Source organism: Petromyzon marinus, chromosome 64 (assembly GCF_048934315.1).
Source record: "Petromyzon marinus isolate PM22_M1 ecotype Great Lakes invasive population chromosome 64, UKy_Petmar_22M1.pri1.0, whole genome shotgun sequence".
Lineage (NCBI taxonomy): Eukaryota > Metazoa > Chordata > Hyperoartia > Petromyzontiformes > Petromyzontidae > Petromyzon > Petromyzon marinus.
The window spans coordinates 15,982,525-16,008,976 of NC_133730.1; the positions used below are offsets into that span (position 1 = coordinate 15,982,525).

The window sequence follows — 26,452 nt, forward strand, 5'->3', positions numbered from 1 at the left end:
CTGCCCTTTGCTGCCCACCATGTAGCCCGACACCACACTTTTAGACCTGTTATGCACTATCCTGGCTCAAACCCTGCTGAGCGTCCGATTAAAACACTGACAAGATCTCAATATTTAAAACTGGCCCAAAGCCCCGTCATAGCACGAACATTACACTTTACCTATCTCAACAAATGTGGACATCATGAATCTTTGGTCTAATCTCAGATCTTGTGAGTTAGAACTCGGGGGCTCCTCATGCACAGCCAGCCAAGGATAACTCCCCGCTATAGTGACGTCACAGCAAAAGGGCGTGACGTCACCTAAATATGGGCGTGGTCAAAAGCGGCCCCATCCCCCGCTCTTCCCCACCTTGCTTCCCCCCTCGCCGAGGTTACCCACATGAACAATAATAATAAATCATAGATGTACATTATGAAAGAATCAATTATTTTTCACAAAACTGCTCCTGTACGGCCTTTTGCCAATCCCCTGCTGGAGAGCCTCTTGACGATCGCAGGAATCGTGTTGGTTATTTGCACATACTTCACCATGCCGGTGAGTATGGGTTGGTAAAGGAAAAGGAGGAGCATTAACGTACAAACAAAAACCTATTTTACTAGAATGCCTTCTGCTTCCCATCATGTAGCCTGTAACACCTGGTATGCGCTATCCAGACTCCAACCTCCTTAACGTTAGATGGAGACATCTGGCACATCCCCAGCAGTTTTGTCTACAGGCTCAACATTTAACACAAACACACCTCCCTAACACTAACGTTAAACTTTACCTATCTCGACGAAGGTAGACATCGTGAATCTTTGATTTTTTCTCGAATTCAGAGTCAGAAGTCAGGAGCTCCTCGCGTGCACAGGCAGCCCACGATAAAGTCCGACCCAGAATGATGTCACCGTGACGTCAGTTAAATATGGGCGTGGCCTGAATGTGGGTGTGGCCAACAGCGGCGGCTTCCCCGCCCCCCGCTGCCCCTCCCCGCAGGTTTCTCTCAACCCTCAGTGCGCATGCGCGGACGGCATGTCTCGGACATCGCCTTCAGCGGCCTTTGGCGACGCGGTGGTTGTGGCGGGAAAATTAATTTAATAAAACTTCTCCGAATAACCGCGACCTTTAACTACCCTCACGGATAATCCACACGGATCTCTGGACGGCAAGGCGAAGACGATCAATGGAATAATCTCCGGTGAGAGACGGAGAGAGATGGGCAGGCGTGAGGGCGAGCCAGGTTCAACTTTGTTGAACGCTGAGCGCAGAGTGAATGGGGTTTGCTTCACTCAGCACGCGGCTTGGACACTTCGGTGTGCAAAGTGTTGTCTGGTTGTGCCGTGTAAAGTAGGAGGACATTCAGTAAATGTCGTTGGTTTGTTAATGGGAGTGTGTGGCGCGGTAATGGACTGGGTACGACTTACAACACAAGTTCTGCTCACATTGCACGCTAAGGGTTAGCACGGCGATTACTACGCGTGCATTTATTAGTTATTGTTCATGTTAAAAGTAGTATTGATTGTTAAGACAATAATGTTTAGTATTTGTAGGTGAATCATTTCAATATTGTACAGTATAGCATTGTCCTGCTGTGTGGCTCTCAGGTGGCGGGCATCAGTGCAGCAATATCCAGTACGTGGTTGTAATGTACTTCTATAGCCCCCTGCCACCAGTGCAGCAATATTCAGTACGTGGTTGTAATGCACTTCTATAGCCCCCTGCCATCAGTGCAGCAATATTCAGTACGTGGTTGTAATGTAATTCTATAGCCCCCTGCCACCAGTGCAGCAATGTTCAGTACGTGGTTGTAATGTACTTCTATAGCCCCCTGCCACAACTGCAGCAATATTCAGTACATGGTTGTAATGCACTTCTATAGCCCCCTGCCACTGGTGCAGCAATATTCAGTACATGGTTGTAATGCACTTCTATAGCCCCCTGCCACTGGTGCAGCAATATTCAGTACGTGGTTGTAATGCACTTCTATAGCCCCCTGCCACAAGTGCAGCAATATTCAGTACATGGTTGTAATGCACTTCTATAGCCCCCTGCCACCAGTGCAGCAATATTCAGTACATGGTTGTAATGTACTTCTATAGCCCCCTGCCACCAGTGCAGCAATATTCAGTACATGGTTGTAATGTACTTCTATAGCCCCCTGCCACCAGTGCAGCAATATTCAGTACATGGTTGTAATGCACTTCTATAGCCCCCTGCCACTGGTGCAGCAATATTCAGTACGTGGTTGTAATGCACTTCTATAGCCCCCTGCCACAAGTGCAGCAATATTCAGTACATGGTTGTAATGTACTTCTATAGCCCCCTGCCACCAGTGCAGCAATATTCAGTACGTGGTTGTAATGCACTTCTATAGCCCCCTGCCATCAGTGCAGCAATATTCAGTACGTGGTTGTAATGTACTTCTATAGCCCCCTGCCATCAGTGCAGCAATATTCAGTACGTGGTTGTAATGCACTTCTATAGCCCCCTGCCATCAGTGCAGCAATATTCAGTACGTGGTTGTAATGTACTTCTATAGCCCCCTGCCACCAGTGCAGCAATATTCAGTACGTGGTTGTAATGCACTTCTATAGCCCCCTGCCATCAGTGCAGCAATATTCAGTACGTGGTTGTAATGCACTTCTATAGCCCCCTGCCATCAGTGCAGCAATATTCAGTACGTGGTTGTAATGTACTTCTATAGCCCCCTGCCACCAGTGCAGCAATATTCAGTACGTGGTTGTAATGCACTTCTATAGCCCCCTGCCATCAGTGCAGCAATATTCAGTACTGGTTGTAATGTACTTCTATAGCCCCCTGCCACCAGTGCAGCAATATTCAGTACATGGTTGTAATGCACTTCTATAGCCCCCTGCCATCAGTGCAGCAATATTCAGTACGTGGTTGTAATGTACTTCTATAGCCCCCTGCCATCAGTGCAGCAATATTCAGTACGTGGTTGTAATGTACTTCTATAGACCCCTGCCATCAGTGCAGCAATATTCAGTACGTGGTTGTAATGTACTTCTATAGCCCCCTGCCATCAGTGCAGCAATATTCAGTACGTGGTTGTAATGTACTTCTATAGCCCCCTGCCACCAGTGCAGCAATATTCAGTACGTGGTTGTAATGTACTTCTATAGCCCCCTGCCACTAGTGCAGCAATATTCAGCACGTGGTTGTAATGCACTTCTATAGCCCCCTGCCACCAGTGCAGCAATATTCAGTACGTTGTTGTAATGTACTTCTATAGCCCCCTGCCACCAGTGCAGCAATATTCAGTACGTGGTTGTAATGTACTTCTATAGCCCCCTGCCATCAGTGCAGAAATATTCAGTACGTGGTTGTAATGCACTTCTATAACCCCCTGCCACCAGTTCAGCAATATTCAGTATATGGTTGTAATGCACTTCTATAGCCCCCTGCCACCAGTGCAGCAATATTCAGTACGTGGTTGTAATGCACTTCTATAGCCCCCTGCCATCAGTGCAGCAATATTCAGTGCATGGTTGTAATGCACTTCTATAGCCCCCTGCCATCAGTACAGCAATATTCAGTACATGGTTGTAATGTACTTCTATAGCCCCCTGCCACCAGTGCAGCAATATTCAATACGTGGTTGTAATGCACTTCTATAGCCCCCTGCCATCAGTGCAGCAATATTCAGTACATGGTTGTAATGTACTTCTATAGCCCCCTGCCACCAGTGCAGCAATATTCAGTACGTGGTTGTAATGCACTTCTATAGCCCCCTGCCACCAGTTCAGCAATATTCAGTACGTGGTTGTAATGTACTTCTATAGCCCCCTGCCACCAGTGCAGCAATATTCAGTACGTGGTTGTAATGCACTTCTATAGCCCCCTGCCACCAGTTCAGCAATATTCAGTACGTGGTTGTAATGCACTTCTATAGCCCCCTGACATTGTGCAGCAATGTTCAGTACATGGTTGTAATGCACTTCTATAGCCCCCTGCCATCACCAAATTCACACTGACCAGCGTGGTGAAGGACGGTAAATAACCCCTCCCCCTGGGAGCTGCATAGCATGGGACAGCTGTCAGCCAGCAATGGATTGAAAAAGGAGCTGTACTCCGCACACGTTGTTATTCAGGGTAGGGTAAGGAACTTGGAGGTTTGGTATGCATAATGTGCTCGGAAAGTATTGTATTCTGTATGTGTGTTGAATCTCGTTCGCACCGTACCAAGCCCACCGTGCTCTTCGGAGGTGCGATAATATATAAATATAAGTAGTCATACTACTGTAATACCACTATTAATATTTAGCATTCATTTTATTAGTAGTACGGTAATTTGTTGATATGCAGGTGTACATGCCAAACGTTAACCAATGTTAAATGTTAAGCCTTCTCTTTTGAATACAGTGTGTTTTAAACATGGAGTTGTCTCCAGCTAATTCTTAAATGTATATCATTCATAATGTAGTAGTAGGCAGGTAGTGCATTTATGACACTTCAATTGTACATAGAGCTTGCAGGTGTGATGAAGGAAAGCATGGGAAAGGCTGGAATTTTTGTTGAAAAAAGGACAACAGCCACAGTAGCTTAAGAGACCTAACGCGAAGTGGTCGACACTGGCCCATGCGATCGCGTTGTGACGTCGGACCCACTTTCCGCACACAGCAGCTCCTCATGGTGCCCCCCATACCAGGATCAGTGGTGACCTGGTAGCCACAGCCATTCCTCTCCCTGGCCCCATCCAGTCCGGGCATCCCAAATCGTACAAAATGAACTGCAACGGTGGTGAGACAAACAGCCCTTCGGGCGACAGCACGGTGACGGACACAAGCCCTCGTGGCAGCCAGGGCAGCTCGCTGCTCCGGACCGGAAGCGGGGGCTAGCGCAGCCCTGTGGTATGCGGAGAGCAGTGCTGCTCGTAGGCGAGCGGTGCGCTGGACGCCTACATCGAGGACTTTGAGCAGAGCGGAATCTGTGCGTCACCGCCACCCAGGATACGTGCAGAGCACAGCGCCGCGCAGCATGGCTGAGCGGAGACGCGCGGAGGAGAGGAGGATGCACAGTGTGGATGAGGGTGGGTTGCGCCTCTCACCACGCGAGGAATCGCTCCGTGGTGCTTGCACTCGAGTGGCTATCGAGTGTGCAGGCGGTGCAATGGTATCGAAGCTATAGTAATAGGTTTTTACCCTTTTATCTGGCACAAACACTGACACCTTTATACAAGGGATCATGTTTGCAATAACCACAACACAAGTAGTCAAAATGCAAACAAAAAAGACAACTGATAATATGCACTGTCCTTGAATTTGATTGGTCCACACCCGAGACGGCTTTTCTGAGATCCCAGTCTCCACTGGTGTTGGACCAGAAGACGCCAAAAGGCGTCTTCTTATTCTTAGCGTCTTCTTGTTTGCATTTTGACTACTTGCGTTGTGGTTATCGCAAACATGATCCCTTGTATAAAAGTGTCAGTTTTTGTGCCAGATAAAAGGGTAAAAACCTATTACTATATCTTGTTACTGGCAAAGGAGGTCTCATAAGGTATCGAAGCTAGTTGACTGGAGGGGGGATAATTGGAGAGGAGAACCCCATTTTTTTTGCTTGTACTGGGTGCTTGTCAATTATGCTATGCTATCATGAATGTAATGTAATTCCCCTAGAAAAAAAACCCTTAATAAGGTCTAAAGATACATTTTCGTGAGAGTCCCACACTGGGATGCTTGGCAAATTCCATTAATGAGTTCATTTTATGTCAGAGAAAACTATCCACAGTAAGCACACGCATATGAGAGGATAGCCATAGGTCTGAACAGATAGGTCGGTGCATGCATTTCTTTCTCCTGTCATCTTCCAGCAACTTCACTGATTATCCAGTTTGTAAAGTTTGTGAAATCTAAGTGATCCTCCAACCTTTGTGTCAAAATTTGCAGATCCTAGACTGGACACATCTGAAGTTTAAACAATAACAGCTCATGCACTGATTTATCCCATATTCTCACAAACTCCACAAACGGATAACATCATTAGTTACTGATGGTGCAAAGTAAGGCAACATTGCAGGATTGCCGTTCAGGGGTCAAGGAATCTAGGGGAGAGCAAATTTATTGTGTACCAGTAAAATGTCTGTGGGTCTTACATTGCAGGTGGCATGCTGCTTGTGGAGGACCTCATCTCGGGCACGTGCAGCCTCACTGCTGTGCTGCAGCGGTCGTGGCTCATAGCCCGACGGTCAGTCTAACCACGGACCAGCTCCTAGCGGCGCCAGTTGACGGTTCCTCCAAGTCCTTGCTCCGCTCGCCTGGCACCCACCGAGACCTCGCAGTGTCGCACAGAGGCAAGCGGTCATCTCTCTGGGTCACCGCGCACAGCCTCGGCGCATCATTGGTGAGGGGCAATAAGCCAACTGAACGGTTGAGCTCAACAGCGAGAAGCAACAAGGCCCTGATGCCATTAAATTTGTCGGCAAAGCCCGAAAATTATTTCTTTTCTAACCAGAAGAATGTTTTGTTGTACTTACGGAGCAGTGAAGCAACTAGGCGTGAGCACTTGCCGAACGGCGGCTGTGCGACAAGTACCTATCCCAGGTGGTTGACAAGCCAAAAGGATAAGCTGGATGTGTCGGGGATCACGAGCATTCCTGAGCTCAGGTATCCGGCCTGGCTGCGTGACTGCGATGTGGACTCCCAGACCAGCAGCCACGAGACGGATACCAGCACGAAGAGAGCAGGTGCCGCTCAGAGCCTGCAAAGCAGACCAAAGTACCCAGAGTGGCTCAAAGTTTTGGATATCTCCGGCCTTACGAATGTAGCCAACGAGGAGCCCGTGTCAGAGGACCATAGATCCCTAGGTGTGTGTGTATATATATAGTCTGTATATAGCAGATGACATTTCATATGTTTTCAGGTACATATTCAGTCTTTTCTCACAGAGACGGCTGAGCGGCCACCCATGTGGTTGTGACGTGCGATGCGTGATTCTTGATGCACAGCCTCATTGGAGGAGCTGCTGAGCAGGGCACACATGGAGTTGGACTCCCCCGGCTTGGAGGCCCCCTCCCCGGGCAGCTTCAACACGGACGTCTTTCTAGGGGCTGATCGTCCCTGGGAAAACCCCTCCACGCCATTGTGAATTTATCTTTATATCAACACTCACGCACAGCATAGAGGCTGCACCGCCTCTAAGTATGATGTCAGATTTTGAATGTTATAAGCTAAGCAGGTAAGCCTGGTTATTACTTGGATGGGAGACTATTTGGAAATAGCATATATTATAGATTTTGGCTGCTAGGTAACCAGGAGTTAGTAATACAGCAATGGAATCTTGAATCTATATCCGGAGTTTTGCATTTTACTCCCGCTGTTTTCACCGGGTTCTCCGTTTTCCTCTCACATACCACTCGCTGATGAAATTTGCAAAATATCACTGCCAAACCCTCCTGAGACTTGGTGAGATTTTTCTGGCTTCCACCTTGATAATAAGTCAACCAAGTAATTTTCTCTCAATCGTGTCTTCTCAGGGCCGTGTACCACCTGTCGCGTCTGAAAGAGCTGGTTGACACCATCAAGGAGAACAAGGATGAGTGACTACCCGTGATGTAGAAAGCCCGAAAGCATTTTATGGCGGTGGTCGAGGTTTCTACTCAGAAGGATACGTTCGCTTGGTCCTGCTAATTCATGGTTGTTAAACATCAATGGTACTTCAGGTGCTGTGGTGTGAATCGCAATTACTTGTGAACTTGTGGGGCCCATGGGGCACAGTAATTGCCCTGTTAATGGAAGTGCCACAACAAAGTATTGGAAAAATGTGATAAAGTTCGTTCAGGGTTGGAGTTAGTGAATGGTTGCAGCAGTATTTTGCACAGCAAATCCATACAGACTCAAATGTCACTTGAAATAGAACGGATATGTGAACAATATTGTGAGCACAACTAAACTAATTTTGGTTTTAGCCATTTTGGAAGGAGACTACTTTATTGGGAACATACATGCTAGTATTTGTGTAGTTATAAACATTTGGGAAATCACTGTAAAAGTACATTTGCTTATTTAGATTGCACTATACCTGTATTGTAAAATTTCAGAACCTTTTATGTAATTTGTAATCAATAAACCAAAGTTGCATATTGTATGCAACCCATGACTTGGATTGTTTTTATCATGTCTTGTTTAGCATGGTTGGTTATGTACAGTGTGAAAGAAATTCAACATACATTAAATATTTTCTGATATTTGAATGTTTATATTGTACATGTATATTTATTTTACAATACATCTGAGACAAAGGCTTATACACATGGAATTGAAAATATTCAGCTATGATTTGTATTTCTCAAGTATTTTAAGAAAAGTCAGCGAGTCTCGTGACATGTCTTCACATTTGGGAGTGATGATTGTGATGGATATACAGGCATTAACCTGCTTACATTCCTAGAGTATGTAAGGTGAATTTGGGCATTCTGGGTGATTGGGTTTTAGGCCAAACACAGGCAGATGGTGGGGGATAGATGTTTTCAAGCATCTATTAATTATTCATCGGCATGTACTATCTTACTATGATGTAAAGTTCAAAAACATGGTTCATGAAGGGAATGGAATAAAAACTCAACTGTGCACAAGTATGGAGGAATTAATACTTGGAATTCAATGCAAAGATCTGGCCATATGGCGTTTACTGGGCACCAGGGTTGCCAAACAACACGTGAAAGATGTGTATCAGGCACAGCCTCTGCATTATGAAAAAAATATCACTTCCTGAAGAAGTGCATTTTGCTTCTCCTGTCTTAGGTCACCATCAAAATAAATTAGAGCAAATGTGACTCGACTGACACAGGCAGCATTTATACTTGTGAAGTGTTCTCCTTCCGACGTGTGGTGTGTGTCGCACACACTGTCAGAGACGAGGTAGTTGCAGGGGACATCGTCTCTTTATTATCTTGTTCACACCAACTCCGGCCTCACTCTCTCGACCACGTTGCCATAGAGCCCGGCCTAGACACGACCCTGTCCGTGTTGCACCGACGGCGTCGACCGAGAAGGCCAACTACTGTCTGGCCACGCAATGATTGGGCGAATGCGGTGGCAACGACAGCGACGTCGAGACGAGTCCACTCCCAGAACCGGCAGCCCGGAGCTGTCGCTCTCCGCTGCTTATATTATATTCTATATTCTACTCGGTGCGGCTTGGCTCTGCCCTATCCACGCCTCCCTTCTCGAACCGACCAGAGGGTTCCAGAGGCTTCCCTATGAGGTCTTCCATGACCCTTGCCCCAATTCCTCTGCCCGGCCGGCATACCCGTATATATGCTCAACGGCGTGTGCGCAAACTTTCCACTGCAGTTGCCGCTGCTGGACAGCAGTCAGCGCTGTGTCACTACACTTGTATGAACACAAGAATTACATAATCACATCTACACTTATATGTAATGGGCTGAGATAGGCGCACACAACTTCTTGGGAGGCAACACTATTTATTAACACCAACACATTACACTTAACATAAATTTCGATTTAAAGCTTTCGTGACTGCGGGCTAACACCAATCCCGAATATCCGCCCCCACAGCCCTTTAAAAAACCTCCAATACAGCCCCCCAATCGGCTACGCGTGTACGAGTGACGTCCCTGCCCTCTGACCCCCGACCCCCCCGTCCTGCGCGTGCGATTGGTGTGTCGCTCTAAAACCGACTCCAAAACCCCGCCCCGCAGCCCTTTAAACAATCTCCATTGCCCGGCATCGGCGGCAACGCGTGTGCGAAGGATGTCATTGCCCTCTGACCCCTGACCCCCCGTTCAGTTCGTGTGAGTGGTGCGCGGGGTTGTGTGAGCGGAGACGTCGCTTTTGAGTGGCTGAGAAGCGACGGATTGATTCCAGGCAGCCACGTGCCAGCCCCGAGCTATGCCCCACAAACAGGACCCGCGGACCCGAGGGGCTGCGGCGCGAGGAGAGGAGCCGGAGAGCGGCAGCCCTCTCACCGCGAGCGAGGAGTCGAGTAGCGGCTGCTCTCACTCGAGCGAGGAGTCCGGAGCCCGCAGCCCTCCCGAGATCAGCCCTCCCCTGGGGGGGGGGAGCCGGGGGCCCGCGTCCCCCACAACTGACAACCTGTGTACCAACTGGCCGAGCGAGAGTTTGTGTGTATTTGAGCGCAATCGTGCCAGTGTTTAGCTGTACCAGGGAGTTTGGTGCAGCAGAGTGTTTCGGTGTAGCAGGGTGTCCGGATTGTGCCGGCACACTACCCTTCTATCCATAATGTCGTAGGGTGAGCTCCATTAAACGTTAACTCGGACCCCAACCTGTCAAAGCGCCTAATCTCGGAACGTGGTTCTCAACCTCTTACCTCACCCATGCTACGTACCTTTGAGACGTCCTGCTTTTACAAATGTTGATGAACTAGAGGGCAAAGGTCTGGAGGACCCCACATGGAGTCTGGTTTCTCACACCCGAGCCTCCTGTGACATTTCTGGAGGCTTCTCTGGAATCTTTGTCCCATTTATTGAGTGCAGATTTGGCTTACTTCTAGCTTCATCCCAAGACGTCATCCAGTTTGGAAATACCCGAAGGTTGTGGGAGTCGCCCCGTGCTTCAGTTTCTTTCCAACCCTCGCAATGGCCGGTTGCTCACCAGCCGGAAGTCTTTTGCTGCTTACACCACGACCGAGGTGTTGAGAGCAGCCATCTCGTGGCTGGTCGGCAATGGAGATGGTATTGTCGATTTGGGGAGCGTGAGTCTGTGGCGTTGGTGGTGCTGCTGTCACGGAGGCGACACGAGTTTAGGAAATTCAGTTTTGTGGGTTTCCTGTAGCGAGCACTGAAAGATCCTCCCTTCCTCTTTCTCCACCCTTGTCTCTACTGTCTCCATGTCCCTGTTCAACTCTTTCTACACCGCTTTCCTTGAATGTGCAGCTGCCTCTACGGCCTCCCCTCTCCCCTTCTCTCCACCTCCAACCCATCTCCATCGTAATCTCCTCCCCTTTGTTCAGGCTCTTCCCTCTCTTCCTCAGTCTATGGATGGGGTTATTGTTTATCGGGCTCTTATACAAAAAATGGAGCTTATTTTAGCCTTTGAATAGGATTTTCTGTTTTCTTTCGGTAGCATGTTGCGTACATAGGGAAGATCGAGCCACGCCACCGGTTCCCATTATCAAAATCTTTGTCAACTTGTCTCCCTCGGTAGGAATGCCTTTCCTTCTCCAGCAAGCAATTGTCTTCTCTCTCCTCCGGTATTTCTTCAGATGCGCTTTCTTAATCTCGCTTGCTGTGTGTATCGGCTCTATCATTCAACAAGGGCAAATTAAAAAATTTGCTTTTTTTTCCTCCACTGCTTTACCACTATACCTCCTGAGTGGGTACTCGGAGTTTCATCTAATGTACTATTTGATGAGTCGCTTCCACACAGCAGAAAGGCGGTAGCTATCCGAACTGTAAATTTTTCTTCCAATTTCGATAGATTCTCGAATTATTCTTGGGCAGTAGTAGCTAGTTTTGCACAGAATTTCAACATTAAAATCAACTGAGTGTCCTTGTTGGCACGTGTGTTCTGCTACTGCTGAACATGGGTGCCAACAAATAATACATTATTTAAATGCATGCCTATAAAGGGCAGCATACTTCAATAGGGATTACCATTGGTACGGCTATTTTAATACACAATAGACAGGAAGGACAAGATCAAAGGGCTCTCATAATGCACATGCATAATGTACGTTGACTCGGTAATCTCCCCCCCCCCCCCCCACTTTGCGCGAGAGTGCCACAAATCTGGCTGTCGCCTGATGAAGCTAGTTGTAATTACTGGCAAAACGTCGTACTCCGATTGTAAATGTTGTGGCTTGGCTCTCCAAAGTACCAGTGACGAATTGGCTTGTTCTGTTTCCGTGACAACCCTACTAGTTGGCTGTGTCGAGTGGTGGCGGGTTTTAACGACACGTTTATATATGTATGCGATCTAATCCAAAAAACACCTCTATGGATGATATTGGGCGCGAAAGCCTACATGTTAAACCAAAATTTAAAATATATACAAAATAACAATAATTTCTAGTTTTCCTCATTCACATCGTGATTCGTATGAAAAGACATGAGATGATTGAGACATGTTAAATCATGAACGTATTTATTAATATATATACAGATAGTCCTCGACTGCAATGTCCTTGTCCACGTGCAAACAGAGTTAGGATAGCAGCCTCCTTTAAAAGTCAGTGTAGATTTATACGCTGTAGAAGACAGTTGACGAATCCTCGTTGCTTGATTCCTCCTCGGATCCCTTCAGCAGTGAGTCGTCACCAGTCTTCTCTGCCTGCTCATTCTCCATGTGGCACCGCTGGGGTGGGTGCAATACGCCAGGAGACTCCTTATGCAGCGAGCAGCGAAGCAGGCCCATCTCTGCCTGCTCATCCTCAACGTGGAATTGAGGCGATGGCGGTGAGCTGGGGGCATCGGTGAGGAGGGTGTTACGGAGACGGCCCAGCTCTGCCTGCTGCAGAATCGTCTGTACGATGAAGCGCTCGCGGCGCATGCAGGCGCGCACATGGGATGGCGTGTCCGGGATGATGTATGCAATGCAGGCCTTCGTGAGTAACACCACGTGCTGCACACGTCCACACAGGTAAATGATTTTCAGTTTCAGAATTTGCATGTAAAGGGTGCTTACTAAATATAATATGGCAGCATCTTAAAGTGCTTTACATCTCAGGTCAACTATTCCGGGGACCTGAAGCCTAGGGATATTATATTGTTACGTCGTTTTTCCCAATTAAATTAAGTCATTTGAGTAATTTTTGAACATTTGGCAAATTATACCGAGGCACTTTTTGAATTACTTAATGGGTTTTTTACGTTCACTATGCAGCAGGCAACATTTATGATGTGCAGTTAATGCACCCACAGTATTCACCTGGGCAGCCGCAAATTACCGCAACAATCAGCAAACACTTACACTCGGCCATGTCACCACTACAAAGATTCCCTGTATAGCCTTTCACAGACTGAGACAAGTGCATCTATGAAGGTTCGCACAGTGCCTGTGGGGGTGGTGTGCACCTTTATCTCGCCAGTGATGATTTTCACACACTTCATCAAGTACTCATTTTAAGACAGAATCAACTTAAGGGAAGCTCAACACTGGTTCTAATATTTTCCACTGTTGTTGGCTGTGGCCAGAAATAGTACTCCGGTCACACAGGATTGGTAGCGCAGTTCACGAACAACTACGCAGCCGCTCCCCTTCCCACACGCACACATGCATACGTGTGACAAATTGCATCAACAACATGAATCGTCTGCTGCATGATGAAAGTGAGTATTGTATTACCACTATTATTTGTGATCTCAGAAATACTGTGCAATTGTGAGGTGTAATAGCATTACTGGCATTATCTGTAATGACCCATTGACAATGATCACGGTTTGCTCTGCTGACCTTAACAACTGCTCACAGATGAGTCTATACGATGGTGCAGTAGTGTAAGGCTTTGCACACTAGACTTGCAATCCAGAGGTCGCGGGTGTGAATTGATCTTTGATCGTGGCAGTGTAAACAATGGTGAAAGTTTTTTTTTACATTCCACTGCCTCTATCCACCTAGCAGTGTAAATGGAATACATCCAGTCAATTGGTCGGCTGAGTTTGGTGCTGTTCAGTGCGGGAACTCCCAGCTCTTCCCAAGACGTCTGACCAGTGTGGAAGAGCAGTTCAAATACATCTTAAGGGTCTCTCTTGAGCTCCCTATAGCAGGAGTCCTTTTGCCATCAGTGACATGAGCAAGTAATTGGAGGGCTGTACCTTTATCTTTCAATGGGTTTATGAATGTGTGTGTGTGCATGTTGATGTGTACCTGCATGGCAATGACGAAGGCCAGCTTTGCCGTCAGTACTTGCCAGTACTGCTTGGTGACGGAGTAGGCTTGGGGATGATCCGGCGGGTAGCGATAACCTGGATACCTACACACATACAACCACAAGCACGCATGGACTATATTGAGCAAAGTGCCTCGAAAGTAGAGTTGGCGCTAAATTGAACAAGTGGTTGTGTACAAACGGTATATGCGTTCACAGCCCTTTAAAAAATCCGCTTCTGAAAGAGGGCCTTCCCACAACGTGCAGCTTGTGGGGGCTCTATTGACCATGGTTCACGCTGGTCCGTACCAGGTTGGTGAAGGTAGGGAGTACAGATAATGGGAGAACAATATAGCACAACTATTAATTTTTCTGAACTACCCACTGCTGACAACCTCGCTCCAAAGTCGCCTACTGCACCTGCATTGTGCATGGTGTTCATCAATCTAAGCACGAACAAGGCTCAAGCCTGCTTGACTTCCGGAATCTAAGATTAGCTGTATTCGTGGTGATTTGGTCATAGTCAAGTAAGGTTATATTAAATATCGATCAATATGGTTATATTGATTATAGTTGTGTATGCCAGCAATTCAAAAACGTTACAGAAAAGGGTTGGTAGATCGCATCAATTTCCTAACTAACTGTGCTGTGAGGAGACCAGAAGATGGCTGTAGAGCAAGTGGTTTCATGTCTGTGTGGACCTTTAAGCTTCATTTCATTACCATGGGTTCTCCAGGACCTCTTATTGCATCCCACATGCATAAAACCACCTTAAACTGGAATCCCAATGCACGGTCTTCCTGAAAAGGGATCTTGAGACTCAATTAAGCAGTCGTGGATCGATAGATAAATAAATAACATTACTCTTTAGCAGGGTAACAATGAGCTATAATTTATATCAATCTATTATTATATTTTTCTAAGTGGGACTTTGGTTGTGAAGCCATCCCACCCGTACCCACTGCTCCCCCCCTCCAATTTCCCCCCCCCCCCACCCCCTTTACTGTCCCCGCCCACCACGCACACTCCTCCCCCAACCCTACCACAACCCCTTACTACCCAACTAAACCAAACCCTGTGTCCAGGGTAAGGGGCAGGGCCTAAACAGAGGTGGGGCCTAGGGGAAGTGTGGGTCTTAAAAGGAAAGTCACGGAGTGAAAAGAGGAAGAGAACGAGACTAATCAGGAAGGGGCGGAGCCAGGAGGACGCCACACCCAGAAGGATGTCGCATCTACCTGGACAACACACCCAGACATCAGTGCATCACATTCGCAGGGACGGCACCCCCGATAGCTGGGCATGACACTGAATGGCACAAACCTGCAGGTTGTGTGGAATGCCGGATCAAACCAGGCTGGCAGGATGTTGGGATGATTTTGCTCCTTGAAGTCGCTGATCTTGAAAATTGAAAGGCTGTCCTCCGTGTACCCATGCATTGTAGGCGAACCTGTGCCATACTCTGCTGAGTATCCATAATAATACACCAGGCGTGGGATGATGTCCGTTGTGAACGCCAAGATGCATGACTGTGGAATTAGCATACGGAGGCACAGCGATAGCGGTCACTTAGCATGCAATGATTTGACCAAGGCTTCTGAACATCTTACCTTGGCAATTACATTAATTTTCACAAATACAATTAGGGGGGGTTGCTGCCAGAGTGAAATGGTTACCATATAAGGACTTGCAATCTGGCAGTCGTCAGTTCAGTCTCCTGACACAACAGTTGAAGCAATGGATCATTTTCTTAAATCTCCCCCACCTCTGTCCAATTAGCAATATAAATGGGTTCATCACTGTTTTAGCGCAGGTAATTCCACATCTTACAACATGTCTGGTCATCATGGAAGAGTAGGCCAAATACCGTGTAGAGGGGTTCTCTAGAGCTACCTTTAGTTGAGGCCCTTCTGCCAGCAGTGACATGAGCAAGCAATTGCAAGGCTTTACCTTTTGCGATTTTGGGAGAGAGTGGATAGGAGCGGTGGTGCAGTGATTCGTGCACTGCACTTTGAATTCAGCACACATGCAATTGACTTCCAGCTACGACTAACATCAGTGACGAGTGATACCCGAACCGCTCCTGGTCCCCCACTACACCTCTTCTCAAACCTGCCAGGACCAGAATGGTGAAGTATGGTAAAAAGAACCCACACGGCTAACATGACATGTTATGTCACTCATAAGATGGGATATTGAGCGAGAAAGCGAGCGGACAATCTGGCGACTTACATTGGTGATTACAGAGAGGGTGGCAACGATACTCAGAATGTCGGCCCAGGCTCCAATTCCTCTTGCTCGCGAAACCACAGGCCTCCTCATCTTTGTTACGAGCTTCCACGCGTCGACCCGCACTTCGATGATGTTGTTGAGCAGTGCGAGCAATGGCGCAAGTGGAAATGATGCCACGAAGAGTGACAAACCCGAATTGGATAACTGGGGTATATTTTGAGAATGGGTAGGGGGGCAAGGATAGGATAATGAGTGAAACAGGATATAGACATACACTCTTAATGCTGTTATGTTGTGATTACTTTAAGCAAACAAAACATGTTTTCAATGCATTGAATGTGTTTTAGTCAAAGGAGACCCCAAAATATGGTCACAATTTCGTGTCATTTGTTCACAAAATTATCGTGTCCATTACATTGGCCACTAAGATGCGATCAGCCACTACCATCTTTAATGCTCAGCTCTGGTTCACCTGGGTTTCTTTTGCACCATTTTCCACCACTAGGTGGCTATAATAACTAGATCACATCCTGTATTGAGGACTCCATTAACCGTACCACACATTTTTAGGCATATGCACTGTGGCTGAAATGCCAACAAATCACAGCAGTTAACCACAGTGGACATGATGCACAAGAGTTTTAAATAAATAGTAAGGGGGAAAAACGTCAATCCAAGCTGACCAATGTAGCTGCATTGGTTAGCAGACAAGAGGAGCAAATATGTGCTCCTATTGTTTCTAAAACTTAACTCCGTACATATGCACATACGCGCATGCTCAAAGACAATTGTGTTACAGTATATCCATAGATTGGTGCCTATGGCCAAATCACCCAGTATGCGTCAGATTTAATCAGATCCCAGAAGTTAAGGAGAGCTGAGCCTGAAAATTGGTTGGATGGGTGACCATGCAATAGTTATTGTGGGGTTGTGAGCAGCAGAGGACAGTGCAGCAAATTACATTGTTGTATTGTACATCTAAGCTCTTACATCTGTGCTCCCTGCCTTCAACAACCCGAAGTGTGGGTAATTTCCCTCCCACAACAATGTCCGACAGATACACAGGGGCCGTACACACGTGCCTATATAATCAAATGATACCCAATTGTGTGTGTTTTTTTATAATAAAGTAAAACGCGTTGACTCCGTAGTGTGATCCTCTGAGCTCATTGTACCCATCTCGAGGTATTCATCAAAGAGTCCAAGTGGGCTCTGGGGCTGTAGGTCCAAGTGTTTGCTGGAAGAAGTGTTTGGTAACTGGATAAGACCATCAATGAGAAGCCAGTTTAATCGTGGTTCGGTGACAGAAAACCCAGAGTTTCACGGTTTAATCCAACATCCGAGCAGCACCACATCAGATCTCTAGACTCCTCAGCGCAGGCATACAGATATGGTCAACATATGCGTACATTAACTAATTTGTGAAATTATGAATTACATCCAAATGAAATGTAGTGTGTGCATTACTAGGACGTACCTAAAGGTGCCAGGTTGGATTCATCCACCTTGGGGATGCTCTGCTCCACGCAGCCTCCTGCTTCCGTGCAGTCCATCCTCTTGATGTCCGAATTCTGGCTGTTGCTACTGCTGCAATTGGTGACGCTGGTGGTGGTCTTCTTTCTTTTAATGGACTTAGGTCTACTTCGCTTTTCCTTCTTCTTCTGCTGCAAGGTCATCAACACTTTCATGCTCGTAAAAGGATCGAGAGCAGCGTATGGTTTATTCTCACTGACTGGTGAAGCAGTTTGTTGACGTGGAACTAGGCCAAAGCATTCAAGAAATTTGGATTTCATGTCATTTATCTTAACGCCGCTATCTTTTGTCGAAGTGTAATCATGTTCAGGCTTCGGTCTGTACAAGAACTTTGCGTGAAGACTTTAATGAGTTTTCAGGATTTCAATAGGACTTAAAAATCCGCAGACTGAGCACATCTCATAGGGCGATGGTGGATTCAACACCGCATTGGCAAAACTGCTGTTATTCACCAAACCTGGTGCACCCTTTATCATATAATCCTTTTCATGGGTCTTCATGTGCCTTTTTAATTTTCCTGGCTAATTAAACCTTTGTCCACATATGCTGCACCATTGCTCACGGGTCTCCTTATGCGTTCTTACGTGGGCTTCTAGGCACCATGCCAGTTGGAATTTTTTCCCACAGACGTCACAAGAGATACGTTTTTTCGCTCGTGTAACTCTACTGGATTGAGGTGGGGTTGAGATGGGTGCTGGTGAAGTGCCATCGATGGTGAAGGCAATTCTCCCAGCACCACCATGACTCGCAGCGGAGTTGCTCTCGCACATCTGAAACAAAAGACAAAGGTCACGCGCATGACACCCGTGTCACGAGTGTACTCGCACAGGCATACTTAAGGTGACATAAGATTCATATATACTACAACTCGTTATACCAGAACTCCACAATATTGCAGTCCCTATCATGTACGATTTTACCCTCTTATCCACCCAAGTAATATTTTGTTTCTAAACAACAATGACTAACTACCTCCATTTTCCTAATGTTACCCACCAAATAGGTCTTTCTGTATATACACACCAACAATATAATGATTGCACCACACGTTCACTCCACTATTCACAACACTCTGACTCGCAATCTCCATGTAAGATTGTAATATCATTTCTGTATGAGGGCCCGTCAAGAAGTTTTGGGAATGGACACTTTTTTACAAACAACTACGTAAAATAGTCTTCATTAAAAGTACAGGATAGTACTACTAATGGCACTTATAAGGGAACGTCATTCTCTCTCATGCTAATTATTACAATGTTAACTAGTTACCCAGGAAAGCTTCATTGCGTCTAAGTACTGCATTTTCAGAAAGGTCCCATTGCATTGAGATGTTTGCGTGAGTGGAACCCAGAGAGACCCCACCTTGCATATTGCGAAATAACACAACTCCACACAGATGGATTCAACCCACAAGCTCAAAGCATTCCCTGTTCAACAAAGTACTCAGTGTAATGTTTAATATAATTTATTTGGTAATATACAGTATCGTAATTGTATAGTGAATCTACAGCAGTGAGGTATACAGTAGGGTTGGTAAAATAATACATAGTGTAATATTACAAGTCTAATATTATTATAATCTAACGTATAGGGTAGTGTGTAGTAACGCAGTGTATAATTCAATGTTGGGGTCTGTCTATGGCAGTTTATAATAAAAAATATTATTTGGAGGCATATTATAATATTTTTTGCGACATAGAAGTGTAATGTATAATAACTTATTGTTAGTAGCTCAGCTTAGTGGAGAATATATTGAGTACATTGATTACATTGATGTATATTCTTAGTTTTTTCGGTAAAGTCACGTTATTGTTTTTTATATATATTATATTATTTTGTTTGTTTCTCTTCAACGTGACTTTACCGAAAAAACTAAGAATATGATTTACTGCAGTCACGAAAGCTTTAAATCAAAATTTATATTGATGTAGTTTATATTTAGTTCTTTCACATCGGTTTATTGTATGATAGTTGGGTAGTTGCAGTTCTTTAGCGTCAATATACTAAATGCCTCTGTTGATATGTAAACTCTGACTTTAACATAGCTACTTCTGCCACCAGTTACATGCTAATTCCTCACATTAACATCATGCTAATCTCCCAGTTACATGCTAATTTCTGACTTTAACATCCTGCTAATCTATCACATTAACACAGCTACTTCAATGCTAAATTCTTCCGTTGATATGTAAACTCCTTTGTCAAGGAGCTCTGCTCCTCCCACCCAGCTTAAAATACGCTGCCAAGCTTAGCAGTGTTCATTGGAGCGCTGTCTTTCCGACAGTTCTGTTTCTTCACCTGAGGAAGGCTACTTGTGTTGTGGCCAAAACGTCGTGAGAATTTTATTATATTTTGATTTTATTATGTTATTATTTCCCTTCTATGTGACTTTACCGAAAGAACCAAGAAGATGAATCCCTGCAGTCACGAAAGCTTTAAATCGAAATTTATTCAAATCAAGTTGTTTTATTTTTACCACAGTACTTTATGGAATCCTCAAGAATTCATGCATTTTTATGAGTATTAAACTATACTTGAAGATGTGTGAGAATGTAATTCTGCAGATGCAAGCACAGGCAAACTCGTATCTGCATATGCAAGTTTCTGGGCCTCCTCACGTCACCAAACCCGCATTGACCGGCATGGTGAAGTATGGTTAAACAACTCCCACGAACGACATGGTGTGGGGGAGGCCTCTATCAAAACGCTGGATCGACAAAGGGCTGATACATGTCACGACATTGTACGTTAAGACCGTTCTCTCGTCAGCACAAGCCGTCTATGTGGACAATAGAGGGCACGACACACGTGTACACGATGTTTGTGTGCGTATATTCAGCGTGTGTATCACGTAATAATTATATAAGGTCGCGATTATGCTCAAAACGAACCAAATGTATAACATCACGAATAACTTTGGAGGTCTCCAGAGCCTGAACAATATTTGAAGTAGACACTGACCCTTGTCACGAGTTCTCATGAACTATAAACTAAACTATAAACTATTTATATTTACCAGGTAAGGCCCACTGAGCTATATAACTCTTATCAGAAGCGACCTGGACACAAATGATAGCTCAACAAAAGTGGCTTATCATGTGGACATTTATAGCAGTCAAGTACTCTAAACTCACGTTTCTAAATGTGGAGGGGAAAACCGAAGGACCAGGAGAAGAATCTACGCGACCACAGGGGAAAAAAATAACCAAATACAGAGCAGGCGTCAGGGTCTGGATGGAACCTCCACGCTGCTGTAGGCCTGGCGAGGTAGTTAACATCTCGACACCGCGGCGCCCCTTATTAAAAGCTTAGCCATGTCTAGCAAGGTTATTGACTCATTTCACTCGACTCACGGCACCACAAGTAATGTATTAAACAAATAAAACAATTATAAAGTAGAGAGGCGCTACTTACATTTAACAATGTTGTTGTTAACTTTAAAAGGAGCGCGCTTCTCTCTGGCTTGCAGTCCGGTGATTGCGGTCTCCTTTGCGATTGGTCAGCGCAGGCGTCACCCAGGGTGACACTCCACGTCCCCTTTGTTATTGCACGCCCCCACGTAGGCTCGAGACTCCTCCTCCCACTTCCTGGATAAGCCACGCCTGTCGCGGCTGTGCCCCGCCCACTGTCGTGCAAGCCACGCCCCCGCGGATCGGGCCAAGCTCACCCCACGGTGAAAGCCCCACATCCTCAATCGGAATCTTTATTTACAGGCAGTCCTCGACTTACGAACGCCCAAATTACAAACAGCCGCCCTTCAGAACCAACTGGCATGAAATATAAATTATTTTATATCGCCTGAAAACGCGAACTCGCGCTTGTGAGTGAGTGCGCGTGAGTGTGAGGAGGGGGCACAGGTGGTGCATCAGCCAGTCATCTCAGTCATCTCAGTCAGTCGACCCGTGGCACCCTTGGGTCTGCCCCGTGACCTCATGCCAGCGGGCGTTCGACACTTGACGTGGCCTCAAGGTGCACATGGCCTGGCACAAGCGTCGTGGTGACGTCACCGACACTTAGTGGCGAATGGCGGTTGTTGTTGTGAGACAGTGAGAGAGTGTGAGGTCGACTCAGCCTCAGATGAGTTCCTGGTGTGGTGTGGAGTGAACATCGCTACTGGGGGAGACAAAGGCGACCGTGGAGGCGAATCCTCCAGGTGCTCACCGACACACTCACCATGCAACTCACCAACATCACCAACCCAATCACCTCTCAAATCACACCTGACAGCATCTGCACGCCACGTTGGTGGCCGGCAGGTGGCAGCATCTACACGCCGTATTCTTGGTTATGTCGGTAATGTCACGTCGATAGAAAATACAAATAATTAAATAAAATTGAAAATAATAAAAGCTTTTATTATTATTTTCAAAATAATAAAAGCTTTTATTATTTTCAATTTATCATTTGTATTTTTAAATGTAAAATAATTAAAAAAAATTTTTTTAATTAAATTCGATTCTTTTATTTTCAAATCTACGTGACTTTACCAAAAGAACCGAGAATATTTTTCGATTTAAAGCTTTCGTGACTGCAAGGATTCATCTTCTTTGGTTCTTTCGGTAAAGTCACGTAGAATGAGAATAAAATTATAAATTGATAAAATAAAATAATAAAATTCTCACGACGTTTCAGCCACAACACAAGCGCCTTCAGCAGGTGAAGGGACGAGACTGTCTGGAGAACAGCGCTGGAGCGAACAAAGCCAAGCTCAGATCGCGACCTTTAAGCTGTGTGAGAAGAAACAGAGCGCCTTGACAAAGGAATTATCATAGAATTTAGCATTGAAATAGCTGAGTGATTAGCTTGTGACTGGTCACAGAAATGGCTATGTTAAAGTCAAAGCCTACACATCTGAGCTATTAACAGTAACTGGGTATACACTACACTAAATAATGAATATTATATACAACATGGAGTATAACAGCGCCTGGCAGTTGTTTCTCTACCCCTCCTCTGTTCCGACCATGGATGAACTCGTCCGTCTGAACGGGGCTCGTAGCTGTCCGTGGTGCTAAAGTTAACGGTAAGAATCCACCAATTTTTTCGCCATATAGCATTGTGATATATAACGACTTATTGCGTGGTAGCTTAGCTGATTGGAGAATATATAGAGTTTATTGATAACATTGAGGTAATTTATATTTTAGTTTTTATTGGTTTATTATGTAGTATTCATTATGTAGTGTAGTGTATACCCAGTTACTGTGAATAGCTAAGATGTGTAGGCTTTGACTTTAACATAGCCATTTCTGTGACCAGTCACAAGCTAATCACTCAGTTATTTCAATGCTAAATTCTCCTAGTTATTTCAATGCTAAATTCTCCTGTTTGATTTGTACTAGGTGCCTCTGTGAATGTGTATGCTTTGACTTTAACATAGCTATTTCTGTGACCAGTCACAAGCTAATCACTCAGCTATTTCAATGCTGAATTCTATGATAATTCCTTTGTCAAGGGGTGCCTCTGTGGATGTGTATGCTTTGACTTTAACATAGCCATTTCTGTGACCAGTCACAAGCTAATCACTCAGATGATTTCAATGCTAAATTCTATGATAATTCCTTTGTCAAGGTGCTCTGTTTCTTCTCACACAGCTTAAAGGTCGCGATCTGAGCTTGGCTTTGTTCGCTCCAGCGCTGTCCTCCAGACAGTCTCGTCCCTTCACCTGATGAAGGCCGCTTGTGTTGTGGCCGAAACGTCGTGATAATGTTATTGTGTCATTTTATTTTATCAATTTATTATTTTATTCTCATTCTACGTGACTTTACCGAAAGAACCAAGATTATGGCGTGTAGATGCTGCCATCTGCCGGTCACCAACGTGGCGTGTAGATTCTGCCAATTGAAAAATGAAAATAATAAATAGAAAATAATAAGCAAAAATCCAGATTCATATTCTTGGTTCTTTCGGTAAAGTCATGTAGATTTAAAAATAATCAAATAAATTTAAAACAAAATAAATCGGAAATAATAAAAGCTTTTATTATTTTCAATTTATGACTTTTATTTGTAATTTTGAAATTGGCAGAATCTACACGCCACCTTGGTGGCCGGCAGATGGCAGCATCTACACGCCGTATTCTTGGTTCTTTCGGTAAAGTCACGTAGATTTGAAAATAAAAATGTAAGAATTAAATGAAAAATCATGAATTGTTATTATTACATTTTGATTTAAAGCTTTCGTGACTGCATGGATTCATATTATTGGTTCTTTCAGTAAAGTCACGTAGAAGGGAAAGAATAAAATAATAAAAATATTTTTAAAAATATTGTTAAAAATTTTACTTTTCTTTTATTATTTATATTTTCTATCTACGTGACTTTTCCCAAAGAACCAAGAAAATGGCGTGTAGATTCTGCCAATTTAAAAATACAAAAAAATAAATGGAAAATAATAAAAGCTTTTATTATTGTCAATTTATTATTTTAAAATCAAAATTTTGTTTCATTTTTTTTTTATCTCTGTGACTTTACCGAAAGAACCAAGAATATGAATGTGGGTTTTTTGCTTTAATTATTTTCAATTTCACACTTTTTATTTGATTTGATTTTTTTCTATCAACGTGACTTTACCGATAGAACCAAGAATATGGCGTGTAGATGCTGCCAATTTAAAAATTAAAATAGATTGAAAATAATAATCAAAAATCCAGATTCATATTCTTGGTTCTTTCGGTAAAGTCATGTAGGTTGAAAATAAAAATAATAAAATTAAATAAAAAATATACAAAAAATAAATGGAAAATAATGAAAGCTTTATTATTTTCAATTTATTTTATTTTGTAATTTTTTTTTAAATTGGCAGAATCTACACGCCATATTCTTGGTTCTTTTGGTTAAGTAACGTAGATTTGAAAATGAAAATAATAGAATTAAATGAAAAAAATACTAAATCATGAATTGTTAGTTTTTTACTTTTCTTTATTATTTATGTTTTACCCAAAGAACCAAGAATATGGCGTGTAGATGCTGCCACCTGCCAACGTTGGTGGCCACCAGATGGCAGCATCTACACGCCAGATTATTGCTTCCTTCGGTAAAGTTATAATAAAATTAAAATAATAAATTGAAAATAATAAAAGCTTTTCTTATTTTCAATTTATTATAAAATAATAAAAGCTTTTATTATTTTCAATTTATTATTTGTATTTTCTTTTTTTATATTTTAAAATTTCAAGTAATAAATTGAAAATAATAAAAGCTTTTATTAGTTTCAATATATAATTTATATTTTTCAATTGAATTGAATTATTTTTATTTTCAAATCTACGTGACTTTACCTGAAGAACCAAGAATATGGCGTGTAGATTCTGCCAATTTAAAAAATTAAACAATAAATTTAAAATAATAAAAGCTTTTATTAGTTTCAATATATAATTTATATTTTTGAATTAAATTGAATTATTTTTATCTCAAATCTACGTTACTTTACCTGAAGAACCAAGAATATGGCGTGTAGATTCTGCCAATTAAAAAAATTAAATAATAAATTGAAAATAATAAAAGCTTTCATTATTTAAAATTTATTTTTTGTATTTTTAATTTAAAAAAATAAATTTTATGTTATTATTTTAGTTTTATTTCTATCTACGTGACTTTACCGAAGCAACCAAGAATATGAATCTGGGTTTTTGCTTATTATTTTCAATTTCTTATTTTTATTAGTAACTTTTTAATTTGGCAGAATCTACACGCCACGTTGGTGGCCGGCAGTTGGCAGCAAAATAAAAATAATAAAATAATAAATTGTAAATAATCAAAGCTTTTATTATTTTAAATTTATTATTTGTATTTCTTTTCATAACAAATTGAAATTTTATTATAATAAAAGCTTTAAGTATAGCTTTTATTATAATATTAATATAATATTACAATCAAAGTTTTTATTATAATAAAAGCTTTCATTATTTTAGGATTCTCCTCCACGGCGGCCTTTGTCTCCCCCAGTAGCGATGTTTACGACACACCGCACCAGGTACTCATCTGAGGCTGAGTCGACCTCACACTCTCTTACTGTCTCAAAACAACCGCAATTCACCACTAAGTGGTGGTGACGTCACCACGACGCTTGTGCCAGGCCATGTGCACCTTGAGGCCACGTGAAGTGTCGATCGCCGGCTGGCAGGAGGTCACGGGGCAGACCCAGGTGCCAATGGTCGACTGACTGACATGACTGAGATGACTGGCTCATGCACCACCTGTGCCCCCTACTGTGCCAACTTGCTGAGCTTTAGCCACCCGACGCTCCGCTCGTTTTTCTGAGCGTCGCTCCTCCGCCCTCCGTTGTTGTTGGAGGGCGACTGCCTCCAACTGCCCAGTAGCGTCCTTCACAAGCCTCCTCCACAGAGGCTGATCTTGACACCGCTGGTACCAGTCATCGGCAAGTCCACTCAGCTCCACATCCTCCTGTACCACATCACTCCATCTCTTCTCAAGTCCGTGCCACGCCCGTTTAGCTCCATCAATCCGGCCGAACAAAAGCTGTTTGGGCATGCGGTGATTGGGCATGCGGGCTACATGCCCAGCCAACACAGCCTTGCCTGCTGGAGGAGCTCGCCGATGGGACTTTGTCCAGATCTTTCGAGAATTTGTGAGCTCCTCACACAATCCAGCCTGGTTAAACCTAGGATTGATCGTAGGCAGGCCAGCCTAAATGTTTCTAACCGGTGAAGATGCTGCATTAGGGGGGTCCACGTTTCGCAAGCGTAGAGGGAGGGAATGACTGTGGCCGAGAAGACCCGAAGCTTCATGCGGAGCGACAGACCAGGTAGCTTCCACACGTTGCACAACCGATGAAAAGATAATGCCGCTCGACTAATTCGGAGTGAGACCTCTGTTGTTAAACCGGAGCCGATAATGAGCACACTGCCCAGGTATGGGAAACTCTCCACTCTCTTCCCAAC

The 26,452-nt window shown here is 44.2% G+C and overlaps 1 protein-coding gene across 6 annotated transcripts; it reads left to right on the forward strand.

Moving 5' to 3' along the window:
• The first annotated feature begins 969 nt into the window (after positions 1-969).
• Positions 970-8,103, forward strand: LOC142906443 (uncharacterized). 6 transcript variants are annotated; one of them, XR_012930248.1, is made up of 4 exons: positions 970-1,180; positions 4,869-5,032; positions 6,102-6,342; positions 6,947-8,103. XR_012930248.1 is itself a non-coding variant. In XM_076054179.1 (3 exons), exons 1-3 carry the CDS (start codon positions 6,403-6,405, stop codon positions 7,539-7,541), a joined length of 606 nt encoding a protein of 201 aa, XP_075910294.1. In that variant the 5' UTR covers positions 6,349-6,402; the 3' UTR covers positions 7,542-8,103. The 6 variants fall into 6 exon arrangements, 2 of the variants coding, with proteins under 2 accessions (XP_075910294.1, XP_075910295.1); XR_012930249.1 differs by having other exon boundaries at positions 973-1,180; positions 4,952-5,032; XR_012930250.1 differs by lacking the exon at positions 4,869-5,032 and having other exon boundaries at positions 977-1,180; positions 7,475-8,103.
• Positions 8,104-26,452: the final 18,349 nt, after the last annotated feature.

What these genes read in the sequence shown, in the direction of transcription:
- LOC142906443 (XM_076054179.1), top strand. Translation starts at nt 6,403, where the DNA reads ATGCCATTAAATTTGTCGGCAAAGCCCGAAAATTATTTCTTTTCTAAC. An exon ending in AGAGGACCATAGATCCCTAG is followed by an intron (nt 6,806 to 6,946) that starts GTGTGTGTGTAT and finishes CTTGATGCACAG; the next exon opens with CCTCATTGGAGGAGCTGCTG. An exon ending in GAAAACCCCTCCACGCCATT is followed by an intron (nt 7,083 to 7,474) that starts GTGAATTTATCT and finishes GTGTCTTCTCAG; the next exon opens with GGCCGTGTACCACCTGTCGC.